This window comes from Pteropus vampyrus, unplaced genomic scaffold (genome assembly GCF_000151845.1).
Source record: "Pteropus vampyrus isolate Shadow unplaced genomic scaffold, Pvam_2.0 Scaffold79, whole genome shotgun sequence".
In the NCBI taxonomy this organism is placed as follows: domain Eukaryota; kingdom Metazoa; phylum Chordata; class Mammalia; order Chiroptera; family Pteropodidae; genus Pteropus; species Pteropus vampyrus.
Window position 1 is genome coordinate 1,473,451 of NW_011888860.1, and position 15,613 is coordinate 1,489,063.

The 15,613-nt window shown below is 37.2% G+C and overlaps 1 protein-coding gene across 21 annotated transcripts in view; it reads right to left on the reverse strand.

Moving 5' to 3' along the window:
- The window catches only part of APBB2 (amyloid beta precursor protein binding family B member 2), a 338,648-nt gene that overhangs the window by 170,351 nt on the left and 152,684 nt on the right, over window positions 1-15,613 (reverse strand). For 12 of the 21 annotated variants that reach the window (XM_023532201.1, XM_023532208.1, XM_023532198.1 and 9 more), the window contains 2 exons: window positions 10,490-10,558; window positions 485-1,315 (listed from right to left, as the gene is read on the reverse strand). In XM_023532201.1, coding sequence (XP_023387969.1) covers window positions 485-1,315; window positions 10,490-10,508 — 850 coding nt within the window. In that variant the 5' untranslated portion in view covers window positions 10,509-10,558. The remainder of the gene's footprint in view (window positions 1-484; window positions 1,316-10,489; window positions 10,559-15,613) is intronic. The other 9 variants (XM_023532211.1, XM_023532204.1, XM_023532214.1 and 6 more) reach the window with 1 other exon arrangement.

A 15,613-nucleotide genomic window follows, 5' to 3' on the forward strand; every position in this document is an offset into this window, starting at 1 on the left:
AAAAAAAGGTAGCAATCATCCCTGAAAAAGTGGGCTAGAGTGTGGAGCAGGGGAGACTTCACTGTTCATCAAATGACTTTCAGTAAAATTTAAAAATTTAACTACAACAGAAAGCACCGTGTCTGGAAGAGCAGAGGAAAGGCTGCCACAACCTGAGGAAACTCTTTCTTTTATTATTTTGCTTAACAAAACCAAATATTTCTAGGTAGTATATAAAAATAGGTCATCACACACTGGCAGAATAACTTCTAAATAGATGTTTTACTGTATAACGCCAAGGACCTATTTCTTTTACAAAAACGCTTCCTAGAACAAATAAACCAAAATGAAACTGTTAAGGGATCTAACAATATTTTCCACACAAACTGCCCAATTTTACCGCGAGGTTCACATTCTTCTCTGCCTGCAAATGGATTTTTTGGGTTTGTCTAGGGATTAATATTAATAACTGAAAACACCAAAAGAAAATGTCACCTTACTATACCTTTCCCAGGGGTACCTGTTTCATCCGGGGAGCTGGGTGAAGCACTGTCCTGGGACAGTGTGGTCCAGCTGGACTCCTCATCGCTGGGTGCCAGGTTCTGGATCCGATGTAGTGCGCAATCAGTTTTGGCCCCTGTTTTAGGATGATCCTTCTTGGTCTCTGGGCTGGATGACACTGTGGCTACTTGGCCATCTTCAGGACTACACTGGGGTTTGTTTGGTTTCTGCAGCAGCAAATCACCATTCCCAATGACGGTGGAGGCCTGGCCCTGGCCTGGCTGGGACTTCTCTTCCACAACCGCATGCTGACTACCTAAGTTCTGCTCTAGTTCTCTGGTTGAGGTTTCCAGGTCTGCATAGTAATTTAGAAAGCTCTTGGTTCTCCTGGGTTGGGAGGGTAAAATGTCACAGCCCAAGGAATCCTGGGGGTGGGGCTCTTTACCTTCTAACTTCTCAGAAGTTATGTTGATGACTGCAGTGGGGCTGACATTTTTGTTGGGGTCCTGCTGCCCTTGTTCTGCAGCCTTCCGGAGCTGGTTCTCCCCATTTTTCACCAGCTTGATATTGGCAGAGCCATTTCCCAGTAGGGGCTGGGCAGCTGGATCCGAGAGGCCCATCGCTGCTTGGATGTTAGTTAATGCATATTTTTTCCTGCATTTGGGAGGTGTGCTGTTCTTAGTTTCTGTATGTTTTATTTCAGCATTCAACAGTTCATTGTGGGAGGAACGGAGATTAAGGGTATTTGGTGGTGTGGCTGGGCTGCTCCGATTCGTGACATCTGTGGTTCCGCTGCTGGCCATAAACACTGCCAAAGTGTCTACACCTGAGTCAGCTGGAGAAAAAGAAAACTGGTCATTAGAAGCCTGGCATTATTAAACTACTTAGCATACAGAGTGACTAAACATTTTTATACAGAAAACTGAAAGAATTAATCTTCCGGTGCATACATTTTTATAGAACTGGCCCATTTTTTTCTTTATTTTCACTGCTTGCTCATTTATCAAATAGAAGCAAATAAAAGGCCTAATGTGAGTACACAAAGGCCACTTTATCAAAAAGGTAAGAGAACTGAAGGTCCAAATTTTACTTAAATTAAAAAGTCTCTCTCTTTTGAATTCAAATTTGAATTTCCTTTTGGTGGCTGGTCTTCATTTTTCACAACCTTAAAAATCCTCCCCTTTCTAAACATTTATGCCACATTTCTACTCCGTCATTCCCTCAGGCAACAAAAAAGTTGCTTAAAAATACTCTGGGGCTCCAGGTTTCTTAATTAACCTTAAAGGCCACTATTCAAGTCCAAGGTAATTTTTCTCAACCATGTTTGGAAATTGTGTTCTGAATGCGTGCAAAAATCAAGCCTCCATTCGAGTGTTTTGCTAATGTCTATGTGAACATTTTTGACTCGAACTTAGTGTTTGTAGTAAACAGAAATTTTGGAGAAACACCTTAATTGCTCAAGAACACACACACACATATACACATACACATGCACACCCCTAATAATGTAGCACTGAGCCCATGGCTTCAGACATGTTAGAGCCAAAAGGAGTCTGAATATGTTCCATCAAACTAAAATGTAGACTCAGCTGTTTGCAGTCACCATGTGCCCTTGCAGGACTCCTAGGAAACTATCTGACAGCTGCATTTATCTCAAATATTGTTCACACCATCAGTGATTTATTCTATGTGTCTCTTGCTAGGAAGAAAGAAAGGTTTCTCAGACTAAAAGGGAATAAAATCCATCAGCAAGAATTCCTGAGGTTTCACATTTCTCAGCCTAGGAGGAATGACTTCTTATCTGATCCTTTGCCCTCCACAGAGACCTCAGTGAGTTCTACACCAGCAGTGGAGCCAAAGTGCAGCTCGTAACATTCCAAAAATTGTATTGTGACAACTCCCTCTTTCTCCCCCGGGGACCTTCGCAGGCACGGAAGGCAAGAATGTTCCATTCAGGAGTTCAGAAGCATCTCTATTATCAAATCCACAGGATGGGCTATTGAAAAGAGTGCCCCACTCATCCTAGAGCCTGTATGCTTTTAGGAAACTAGGCAACGTCTGTACAGTCTGGGCACTGGCCACATGATAACAGAATGACCACTTGGCCCACAGAGATAGCTAAGGGCAATGCAACCCAAAGTGGTTAGACTGTGAGCCCCATTTTTCAAAATTGTTATGTGTAAGGACTCTAGCTTGCCCAGCACTCTGCCTCAGCACTTGGGCTTCATTTTGCAGAACAGAGAATCAAGTATGTTTCTCCCTTTGAAACAATACTCTGACTAATTTTTTTTTTAATTAATATTGTTTTGGCTACTACTCTGACTTTATGGAAAACATATGTTTCCATTTATAATACAAACTGACTCCAGAGTAGCATTTGATATGAGAAGGGCCATCATGAATCCACATGTAGTTTTCCCTGAGACACATATTCATAACAGAGGCATGCATTTAGAATCTTGGGCATTTAGAGTGACATGATTATGAGAAAGCTGGCAATCTGCTTGCTTTTAAAAGGCACGGCAAACATTTTCTATGAAGCTACTTTATAATGTTAGGTACTACATTCTAGCAATGTTATTAGGAAGGAATTTTTGTTTACTTTGTTTATAGCCATAAACATTTTCAGAAAGAATACCATCAATTTTCTAGGTGATTTAATATTTAAGTAGCTTTCATATCCTGAATGTGACAGATAAAAACTTTTAGCCATCTTCTCACTAGTCTTTTGGGTCCCATCTCCCTCCCCATTCCCTTTGTAGCCCTTGGGCTTACAAGAAATCATAGAGGGAAGGTTTAGGAGGGTTAAATTAGAACAGCAGGCCCACTCTGAACAAAACAACTCTGTATATGTTGTTTTTATAGATCAAAGCCTGAACACAATTTGAGTGTATCTTAGATATTAAATGATGGTATCATCTGGAAGCAAAATTAAGGTTCAGATCTAGAACTAAGAGAGCCATGGTTACAGTTGAAGTTACAGTAGTCACTAGGAGTTAATATATCAGCTAGGCAGTCATTTGGGCTCCAAAGGGTCATGAAGTAGAGAGAGGTTAGCAAAATCCTAGAAAGACCAAGACTGCAGGAAGGAGGCCCCCAAAAGTGGGAGGCAGTGCCCATGAGGATAAGGGCACGGAACTCAGGGTCAGAGAGACAGGCTCACCTCCTGTCCATGCTCCTTACTAGCTGAATGATCTAGGATACCAGACCTTCAGTTTCCTTGTCTGAAAAATGAGGACAATAATAGTGAGGATTGTGAGGTTTAAAATGAGAATGCCAGGAGAAATTTTAGCAAAGTACATAAATAAATGTGAGCAAACCTCACCCCTTTTATCCAAGTGACAGATTGCAGGGCTGCCTGCCAAGGCCCCCAAATTAACTACCTTATTGGTCTGAGTGATAGAAATGGTCTTATTGTAGAGACATACAAAGAGTAAACAGACCAGGGGAAGGGATAAAGAAGTTGGGTCTAGAGAGGTTTAATTATGAAAAAAGAAAAACAAAAAACATTCCTCAGGTTTAAAAGAAAAGAGGTTTGTGTTTCTTTTTTTAAAGGAAAGAAAATCTTATAATGTCTCTTTAAACCTTCTAATGTTGAGATGTTTTCTTTGTAGTCAAAAAGGCAAGAATAAATCCAAAGAATAAGTCCAAACTCCTTGACATAACAGATAAGTTACTTAAACTCCCCATTTCTTTATTGTAAAATGAGGATAACAGTATCTACACCTCACTGAACTTTGCTGGGGACTAAGAGGGATGACTGTCAAGCATTTAACCCAAAGCCTGGCGTATTGTACTACATACACTCCATTCATGTTGGGGATGATTACTATCCTACGGCTCCCTCCTTCCCTGCACTCTTTTGTCTCTAACCACTACACCTCAGGCCACCGTCCATGGAGCACTTTCTTCTTGCCAGACACTGTGCTGGGAATGGAGAAATCAAGACACACAAGGTCATGCCTGCTAAATACTTTCAGCCTTGTGGAAGACAAACACACAATAAACTGATAAAAATCAACCAGGGCAGGAGTGGGAAGGTACGAAGGAATAAGTAGTCTTCCCACCTTAGGTTGGAGAGGATCTTAAGGTAAGAGCATTAGATTACCATCTAGGGAATCAGAGCAAATCAAGACATGACAGAAGAGGTGGTAAAGAGGGAGGGGAGGGATCAGAGAAAGTTCCCAAGGTGTGTTCCAAGAGTTTAGATTTGACCCTGAGGCAGAGAAGATCAACCACTTCAACAAAATCATGAAGAATGAATCTGAGGTTGAAGTATGTGGAGTGTGTGAGTGTGTGTGTGTGTGTGTATTCCTTTATGTTGTAGGGGGAAAGGCATCTTTCCTTCAGCACATTCTTTAAGAAGGAGATGACTGATGAAAAGGCATTAAAGAAGCAATGTAAATTAGGCAATTAAAACTTCAGTGGTATCTGGGAAAAAAATAAAGAGGTAGACAGAAGGTGATTCCCTAATCAAAGAGGCAGCTGGCCCCATTTTCATGCTCCTCTTTCTGGTGTTAGAGCCTGATTCTGCCATCTACTGGAAGGGAACAAAATCCAGCATGGAGACCAGCTAGAAGGCTACTGCAATAGTCCAGTCAAGGAAGTAGGAAGAGCAGCAGGCAGGCACAAGAGACTTAGGTACAGGAAAAGTCTTTCTTTTGTACCGTCATAGCGCTGGCTCTAGTCATTCATCTCTTGACCAGGGCATGAAGATGAGGTCTCCATTAGCCACCTGGATTTAGAGGTAAAGACTGAAAAGAAACAGGTACACCAAGTGATTATAAGTTCATTAGTGGCTTCTGTCATATTGCTTCAAGAGAATGGCAGAGTTGGGCAGAGAGTTCCCTTTAAGAAACTTCACTATGAATAAAGCAGGGGCAGGAAAGAAGAGCAACTGAAAGATGAACAAGGATTGTGGGAAGAAAGTTTTGTTTTCTAAAGATGAGAGTCTTAGCCATGTTTTATTGCTTATAGGTTGGAAAAGCACAGGCCAGTAGAGAGGGGGAAAGCAGAAACACAAAAGGAGAGAGGATAAGGTAGAATCCAGGTGATGAGAAGAGAGGAGGGGCCAGAGAACATGTAGAAGAGCTGGCATTGCTCAAGACAAGAGGTACTACTTCGTGTGAGAAAAGAGGAGTAAGAATGAGGACACATGTCGTGGCCGCGACACAAAATCGAGAAAAAGCAAAACTGATAGCCTCAATATCCTTTATGAAGATAGAGTCTTCCCCTGAAGTAGAAGCAGTCTCAGGGAACCTGAGGAGATGGACAAAGTTTAGAAATAGTCTCAAGGAAAAAAACGCAAGGTTAGTGACCTAAAAAATCTGAGGCTTGATGGCATAAAAATGGATGCATAGATCAACAGAACAGAATAGAGCATACAGAAATAAATCCATGAATATCTGGTCAATTAATTTATCACAAAAGAGTCAAGAACATACAATGGAGAAAGGATGGTCTCTTCAATAAATGGTGTTGGGAAAACTGGACAGTCATAGGCAAAAAAATAAATAAGTACAACTGGACCACTATCCTAAACAAAAATTAACACAAAATACTTGGGTTAAATACTTGAAAGTAAGACTTGAAGCCATGAAACTCCTAGAGGAAAATACTGGGGTAAGCTTCTGAACACAGGTCTTGGCGATGACCTTTCTAGATTTGACACCAAACGCAAAGGCAACAAAAGCAAAACAAACATGTGGGATTACATGAAACTAAAGAGCTTTTGCCTAGCAAAGGAAACCATTAACAAAATGAATCTGCAGCCTATGAAATGGAAGGGAAAAAAAGAAATGAAAGAGTCACAGGGGGGACGTGAATAAGGTGTCAGGTGTCATCCTGAGGGTCAATCTTTAGGACAGAGGTGGTTCTGTTCCTGGATTTCTGGAAGGTGGACAGGGGCCATGATTTTGCCATCACTTCCACATCTATTCATTATACTGTTTTGAGTGTTACCTATGAAGAGCGAACATCAATTCAAGAGGACCGATTCCTATTCCAGAGCTAGGTATAAGTTCAGAGTGAAGAGTGTGACAAGAGCTAGTATGACTACTGCCATCATTCTCCTGCATGATGCACGACGGAGAAACATCTATTACTGCTTGGTATCTACGCCCTCCTTTTCCGGTAAAAGCCCCACAATTTTTATTGTGAAATCGTCCTTCCTCCACACTCACTTTATAGACTTTTTTTTTTTCTTCTGATTACTACCATGCAACGGATGTAGTTCTCACTGCTGAGGATACAGCAGTAAACAAAACTGACAAAATACCTACTCTCATGGAGTTTACATTCTAGGAATTCAGCCTCTGTGTTTCAGGCAGAGATGGCTCTACCCCTTACTTTATGAGGCACATGCCAGGGCCCAGTCAGCCGGAGTAGCAAATTCCCATGGCTATGGTAACTGGTTCAAGGTAAAGCATGTGACACACACAAAGCTCATCCTAAGAGTTTTGCCAGAATGATCAGAAGAGAAGTGCTCTCTTTTTTCTTTTTCTTGAACTAGAAGATACAAGCTTCAAGGCATACCATGAAAAGACAACCTGCATAAGCAAGAACCTAACAAATGGGCAAGTAGAGCCAAGAAACAGAGAGAAAGTGAGCAAGCTCTAATGACACTATTGGACTCTTGGAAGCAAACTATGCCTGAAACATGATGTCCCAGGACTTCTAGGGTATTGAAGTTAATAGTTTTTTTTTTTTTTTCCCTTAAACCAATTTGAGCTGTTTTTCTCCTTTTAGTAACTAAAGAGCCTTAGTTAATAGAATATTTTTTTTATGATGCCTAAACAAAATTAGGTAAGCCAGGGTCATTTTTATTTCAAGGCTAACAAAGCTTTTTTCAAACTCAGAGTCACAAAGATCCCCATACTAAGCTGTAACTCTGTATCTCAGATGACATCCTAATACGAACTCGTGTTGGATCCTGTAGTTAAACCTGCCCGCTTCCTTCTCTTTTCTGAAACCTCTAGCCTTCTATCAAAAAAACAAAAAAAAAACAAACAAACAAAAAGAATTTGTCACTAATGACAGGAAACTCCTCTCTTCAATAACTTGCTCTCTCTCTGCTCTCATGACACGCTTATAAAATTAGAAACTGACAAATGGACCCAGGGAAGCCCAATATTTGTCCCACCCTTAAATGAGACTTCACATTTTTTTTATTTTTATTTTCCTGCTACACAATTTTATTTCCATTGAGGAGTTAAAAGCAAAAATTCTACCCTGAGGAATGCTGCCTTTTGAACTAGAACTCAAAGTATTAAAGACATGAAATAAACTCAGATTTTTTTTTCTTTTAGGAAAGAGAGGCAAAATAAAGCTAGTTTCCTGAAATTACTCATGAAAGTAAACTCTCAATGTTACAAAAATGATAAGAAGTTCTGTGTGAACAAAAGAGAAAACGGTTATTTGGAGGCAGACCCTGGAGGTTTATAAACCAGGAGAGCAACTTCACACAGCTGCTTCCCAGGGCGGCTTCCCCCGGCTCTCTGAGATAAGAGGTGACTTCAAGAGCTAGGTCTTACCCACTGGAGGGTTTCTCATTCCCCATTCAACGTAACTGCCTGAGGGCTCACTGTTAGACATCCCAGGTGGAAATGAGGAGAGTCAAGAAAGGTGTACCAAATGTTTTCCTTTCAGAAACACATCCAGATAGGGCAGCGAGAAGGATAAATTATGAAACAAACTCAAAAAGTAGACAGAGGGTATTATGAGAAGAAGGTGTTACAGATGAGGAGAGAGGTTCAAGGAAGACGCTCTCGTGCTTGCTCACTCGCTCCCTCTCTCTCTCTCTCTCTCTCTCTCTCTCGACACACACACACACACACACACACACACACACAAAATGGCTGAGCTGAGACTTGAAGGGTAGGTAGAAGTCTACCAGTTGACAAAGAAGAGAAAGGCACTCCAGATGAAGGGAAATCTGGCTTTGCAACATCACACCTGGCAGATGTGATGACTGGTTACTTGGGAAACACAAATCAGAATATGTATATTCAAATAAGAATTAAGACATTTGAAATAGTCACCTTGGGATATGATGTTTTCTCTGCTCAATTTCTATTCTGTTTTTATCATTTAGAAGAGCCTCAATATCTTCTGAAGATGACCGTATATATGTTTTTAAAATAGCTCTAGACTTTTAGGGCCAACTCTGATGACTAAAGTAAATGATCAAGCCTGGGAATATTGGTTTAGGTGAAAAAAAGTAGGTAGGCCATAAAGTAATCACGTTTTTTTTTGAATAATGATAAGCTGGCCTCAAGTCAATTCCAAAAGGGAAAACATATTAAACAATGAAAGAAGCCTTAAAATAGGGTAATTACGTGAATATGTCACAGGGTAAGTCCTATTCAAAAGACACTCCTAAGTTGAATCTTGAAGGTTCAACAAGACTTTTTCAGCCAGATAATGGTATAGATTCTGGTATGTTTGTTTTTTAAAAGGCTCTCTGTAGTCATCGCTCCTAAGAGTTGGAACACAGGGTTGAGGCATAACTTATCCCAGTTATCGGTCCAGACTCTCCCTTACTAGCTGTCATTTGAATTTTCAAATAAAAAATGGCTGGAATATGATATTCCAGTGAAATAAAAATACCACTTTCTTGGCAAAATGTGTTACACCAATGCATGATGTAGCAGTTGTCACTTAAAAAACCATGCTGGATAAGAGTTTCATTATCTCATATATAACTACCAAGGAATAAAGCAATGTGAGTACCAACAGGAAGAATGACTACATCAGCATATCAAAACATAGTGACAATAAGAAATTTCTACAAGTTCTTTGATTAGTTTACCTCCACTTCAAGGAAAACTCACTTTATATATTTGCCAGCCTTGTTCCTGAAACATTTCCATACTGAGTCTATCTTGCAATATAATAAAAGATCTTAAATACTAAAAAATTCCTAAAAGGAATTATTCTCGACATCTAAAATTTGTTTTTTAAAAGCACATGTGTACTTGCCTTGATTTTCAAAAATTAATGCACCTGTTCAAATCTGTATTGACATAGAAAATCTATGCTCTATCCCCAAATTTTCACAATATGATTAGATGGCCTCTAAGAATCACCTCTAAGTTCTAATTTTCCTGTGTGAACTTAGGTTTGTCATATTAGTTTTGGTTGATTTTTATAAATAGGATATTCCTGTCATTCATATACTTCTATTGAGCTTAGTATTTTTTTTTATTATTATATTTTATTTTAGTTTTCTGTTGAAATGTAACATGCAGTGTTAAATAAAGCAAAAAAGGGCTTGTATATACTTAATGAGTTTAATTTAAAATCAAGAGACATTAATATCTATTTGTCCATGGTTAAAATCTACTTCTTTAAAAACAGAATTTGCTGAGTGGTATATGTCCTAACAAATATGGAATCTACGCAGATGTATCTGCCACTTGCAGTCTTATACTATGTTTAATTCCAAATGTTATTGCAATTGCTTTTTCCTTATTGTTACGGAGAGGCTGAGAATTAAATCCCACACCATGTTGTATATAGACTAACATCCATCGTGTCACAAAGAAATGGGCATACAATAAAAGTAAGACGGTTTTCTTAAGGCTTGAAATTAATTAGCATTAGATCCAAGGAGAATACTGAAATGGGTAGCTCTATTCTAGACAAACCTCCTAATGGCTAAACTGCTGTTTACAGAGACTCACTACCAATACCTCCTTTGTTCATATTTAACAGTTTACAGGCTATAATGAACAATGCTAGACAGCAAAACTTGACAGTTTTAATTTCCTAGTTAACTAAAATATATTCATATTATATTAGAATTGCGAAATTATTACATGAGTACACGTAAGTCTAATTGAATGTCTTATTTTAAAGGTTCATTTTTCTATTAGTGAAGAACAATGAAAACCAAAACATGTTATTTTAGCAAATTATAAGTTTAACCTCAAAACAATTATCTATTATATACATTTGTTTTAATATTCAACTGCTTCTCTACATTGAAACATGTGAAAGCGCATCTGACCTGGAAGTACTTCTGACATGGATCACTGGACGTCAGCAATGGTGCAGGAAATCGGTTATAATTTGAAATCTGAAAAGAAGGATCATTTGAAAAATTAAAACCCTGTATAACAAAGCATAAAAGGAAAAAAACATAGCATTGAAAATCCTTCCAAAAGCTATTTAAAATGTTAAACAAATTTTGTTGGTCATAATAAAATTTAAATTCCTGCTCAGCTACATTTCCCACAAACATTTCTAAAGATTTTTTTTTTTCCATGCCAGGCTTAAGTTTATCTATCTATCTATCTATCTATCTATCTATCAATCAATCAATCAATCTATCAATCTAAAGTTTCCAATGCAATGCTATACACAATTCAAAAGCTAGTAAGGAAAAAGCTGATAGATTTCACCATATAAAATTTTAAACCTTCTGTGTACGAAAAAAAAAATGGCTATAAATACAGAAAACACAAAAAACAAACTGAAAAAAAATTAACACCAAAAATGATGTAAAAGAGTTAATTTCCTTATATAGAAAGAGCTCCTCGAAATTAATAAGAAAAGTATGAATAAGCCTATAGGAAAATGAGTACAAGTCCCAAGAGAAACACAAATGTCCAATAAATGTATAAACCCTTCATCCAAAAGTGAAGAAAATGTGAACTTAAATATAAATAATAATGACTTACTGGTTTTCCTATAACTGCAAAGATTAGGTCTTGCTAACACATAACCTAAGGCAAGGACACTGGAAATAGGAGTTATTAAGCCTTGCTGGTGGGAGTAAAAATTGCCAAAACTCTTTGGAAGGTCATTTAGAAACATCTGCGCAAATTAAAAATCCATGGACCTATTGCTGAGTAATTCTGTTTCTAAGAATTCATTATATACACTCACATGGACTCTACTGTTCTACAAGTAAAAGATCAGTAACAACCTCTCCTCGGTGGAGAGCTGGCTCATTAAATATAATACATCCAAGCCACCTGCAAAAGAACAAAACTAGATTGTTGTCCATCACCACACAACAAAACTAACTCAAAAATGGATTTAAGACCTAAATATAGGACCTGAAACAATAAAACGCATAGAAGAAAACACAGGAACTAAACTCAAGGACCTTAGTCTTAAAGAGGATTTTATGAATTTGACCGCAAAACCAAGGGAAATAAAAGCAAAATTAAGTGAATGGAACTACAACAAACTAAAAAGCTTCTGCTCAGCAAAAGAAATCGTCAACAAGATAAAGAGAAAACCATCTGAGGGGGAAAATATATTTGCAAGCAATGCTTCTGATAAGGGCCTATTATCCAAAATATACAAAGAACTCACAGAGCTCAATAACAACAAAAAACAAATGATCCAATCCAAAAATTGGCAAAGGATCTGAACAGACACTTCTCCCTAGAGGACATATAAATGGCTAACAAATATTTGAAAAGATGCTCAACACCGCTAGCTATTAGGGAAATGCAAATCAAAACCACAATGAGATACCATCTTGCACCTGTTAGAATAGCTATAATCAACAGGACAAGTAATAACAAACATTGGAGAGGATGCGGAGAAAAAGGAACCCTTGTGCAGTGCTGGTGAGACTGAAAATTGGTACAGCCACTATGGAAAACAGTATGGAGGTTCCTCAAAAAACTAAGAATTGATCTACTATACGATCCAGCAATTTCTCTATTGAGTATTTACCCAAAGACTTGAAAACCCATATCTGAAAGGATATTTGCACACCGATGTTCATAGCAGCATTATTCATGGTGGCTAGGACACGGAAGCAACTGAAGTGTCCTATGATAAAGGACTGGCTAAAGAAGCAGTGGTACATATGTACAATGGAATATTACTCAGCCATAAGAGGAGATGAAATATTGCAATTTGCGACAAAATGAATAGACCTCGAGATAATCATGCTAAGCGAAATAAGCCAGACAGAAAAAGTTGAAAATCACATGATATCACTTATATGTGGGATATAAACCTAAAAGCAACAAATGATCAGGACAAACCAATAGAGACTCATGGACATGGACTACAGACTAGTAGTTACCAGGGGGTAAGGGATGGGAGGAGGCGGGAGGTAGACAGGGTAAAGGGGGTCAAATATGTGGTGACAGAAAGAAATCTAACTATGAGAGGTGAACACATAGTGTAAATATATATATGCCTTATGTTAAAGTGTACAGATGAAACTTATTAGATTTTGTTAACCAATGTCACCATAAAAAAATAAATTAAAAAAAATGATACATCTGTATAATGGAAAACTATGCCACCATTAGGAAAAATAAGCAGATCTACATGAGCTTATGTGACAAGGACTTTGAGATGTATCACTGAGAGTTGAATAATACGCATAGCATAGTATGACTAAATTTTAAATTTTTAAAAGCATATATATGTGCATACATGCACATGCATGCACGCATGCATATATACACTCTTACATTTATATAGAAAATTTCTTAAAGAATTAATAAAGAAGTAAATACAGTTATAAACTGCCAATTTACCAACATAGATACATAAGGAAAACTGAAAACAGACCTTGTTTCCAATGAGTTGCTATCAGAAATGTCACTTAGAATAATAATGTGTTATACTAATTTGAATGCGGATACTGCATGATTCCATTTATATAAAGTACAAAAACAGGAAAAACTTATCTATGTCAGGATGATGATTTACAGGAAAGGGGGAAAAAACAAGAGGGTAGCCTCTGGGATGCTGTGATGGTAATGTACTGTTTCTTGATCTAGATGTGAAAATTCATCGAGCTGTACCCTATGTCCACATTTCTATATGCTTATTACACTTCCATGAAACATTAAAAGAAAAAGAATGCTAGAGGTTTTCTAAAGCATTATTCAAATTGAGAAACTTTATATTTGCAAAGACTAAATTCTAACTTTTCCAAACTAGTAGCTTTTAATGGGTATTACTTCCAACTTTATGATTCAGATAATAACCTGACGACCTGGTCAATTGGCCCACAATACATTTTTAATTATATTTTCACATATTGTGGGTAAGGCTTATTACTCTGGTATACTTAAAAGGGTTGGTTTATGTTTAACTGTCCTGAAACAGCAAGAGATGCTTCTTTTACCACCTTTGCTTTTGCCCTATACCTTTCTCAGCTCCCTAAAAGTATTTCGCAATTCAGTTTTCTCTCTTTTAGTTTCTGTCTTCAGTGCACCTTCAGTTATAAGCAGAGACAGATGTGAGGTGATAGATATTTCAAGAAAATGAATACCAATAAAGTAGAGATAAATCTAAGAAAAGGCATACTTACAGGAGTATTTTGAAAAGGCTAAGAATCTGCACACTTTTTAGTGTGTATACTCCTTAAAAATAAAATATTCCTTTTTTTTCCAAACACAAACTCCAATTCTATGAAGTTAAGAATTAGACAATCTGCTAATCATTCATATTTTAAATGGTCATGTGGTACTATTATCTGACTAGTATTTATTCCATGCTTGCCATGTGCCATGCATTATGCTGGGGACAGGGAAAATGTTAGTGAACAAAAACACATTCCCATCTCTCACTGAACTTATAGCCTAGTCAGGGAGATAGATGTTAATCACAAAATTATTTGAACCAGTACACATGGTTTTGACTCAGTTCTATTAGAAAAATGTAATGAGGGAACACGTGCCAGACTGAAGAGTCGGAAATCCTTCCCTGAGAAAGTGAAATTTAAGGAAACCTGAGCACTAAATAGAATTTTTAGTTAGGTAAACATTTATTAAACCCCTACTATGTGCAAGGCCTTCCCCAGCCCTGCAGAGCTATTTTTCCCTAGCACTGATATCCTTGAACAATAAGTCTAACCTAGTAAAACAGTTTCCACGGATTCTGTGGCATGGACTAATTCTACATAAACAATAACCTAAGAAAATATCAGAGTATTTAAGCATGGCATGAAGAATAATCTATAGCTGTGCTGTTCAATTAGGCATAACTAAGAGTTGAAAGGTGACTAATACAACTAAGGAACGGAATTTTTAATTTTATTTAATTATTGTTAACATCAATATAATTTATAAACTGATACCTGGGAAACATTAAAGTCAGTTTGGAACTCTCTAGGTAAGTGAATCTACTTTTTCAACTATAAATTTTATGAAATCTAAATACAGATCAAGTATTTCCAATGAAAATTTTGTATACAGGTTGAGTGCTATAAGTGTAAAATATATGCTGATTTTGAATACTTTGCATGAAAATAAATGTAAAGTATCTCATTAATAATTCTTAAATATTGATTACATGTTGAAATGATAATATTTTGGATAGAGTAAGTTAAATAAAACAGACTGTTAGAATTAATTTCACCCATTTCTTTCTTTTAATATGAGTACTAGAAAATTTCAAATTATATATATGGCTCACATTACATCTCATTTGGAGAAGTGCTGATCTAGATAATGCAGACATATTCTGAAACTTTATCCTAAACAAAACATTAAAACTACAAGGGATAATGCAGATCCCAGAACTAGTAACAAGTTACTACCCCAGGTGTGAAGGAAGAGAAAGCTGTGTACAGAGAGGGCACTGCCCAGCACAGCCACCATCTTCAATGGAGGTTCACAGCCAACCCTCAGCAACCCTGTACAAAACTGGAATCTTTTCTGGGACTCGCTGCCTAATCTTTTGGTTATAAAGATGAGAATTTATTCCTTAGTAAGCTTAAGCTGTGTGTAATTCCTCTTTTTCTAAGAAAGATGAAAAATCAAAAATGTCTATCTACTTAGATCCAGCTCAAGTATTACATCCTTGATAAAATTTTCTTTGAACTCTGTTGTAATCACTATCATCCCACTGCTAAACTTCGTACATATTTCTACTACTACACAAGATGACATTAAATTTTTATTTTTATCTCTTTTTCCTAATAGAGGGTAAATTTCTTGAAGAAAGGACTGCCTTATTTTTATTTTATTATTTTTACTGAGGTATAACTGACATAAAATTATATTAGTTTCAAGTATATAACAAGATGATTCAATATTTGTATTTACTGTGAAATGATCACCACAATAATTTTGGTTAACATCCATTACCAAACATAGTTACAATTTTTTTCCTTGTAATAAGAACTTTCTATGTACTTTTAAAA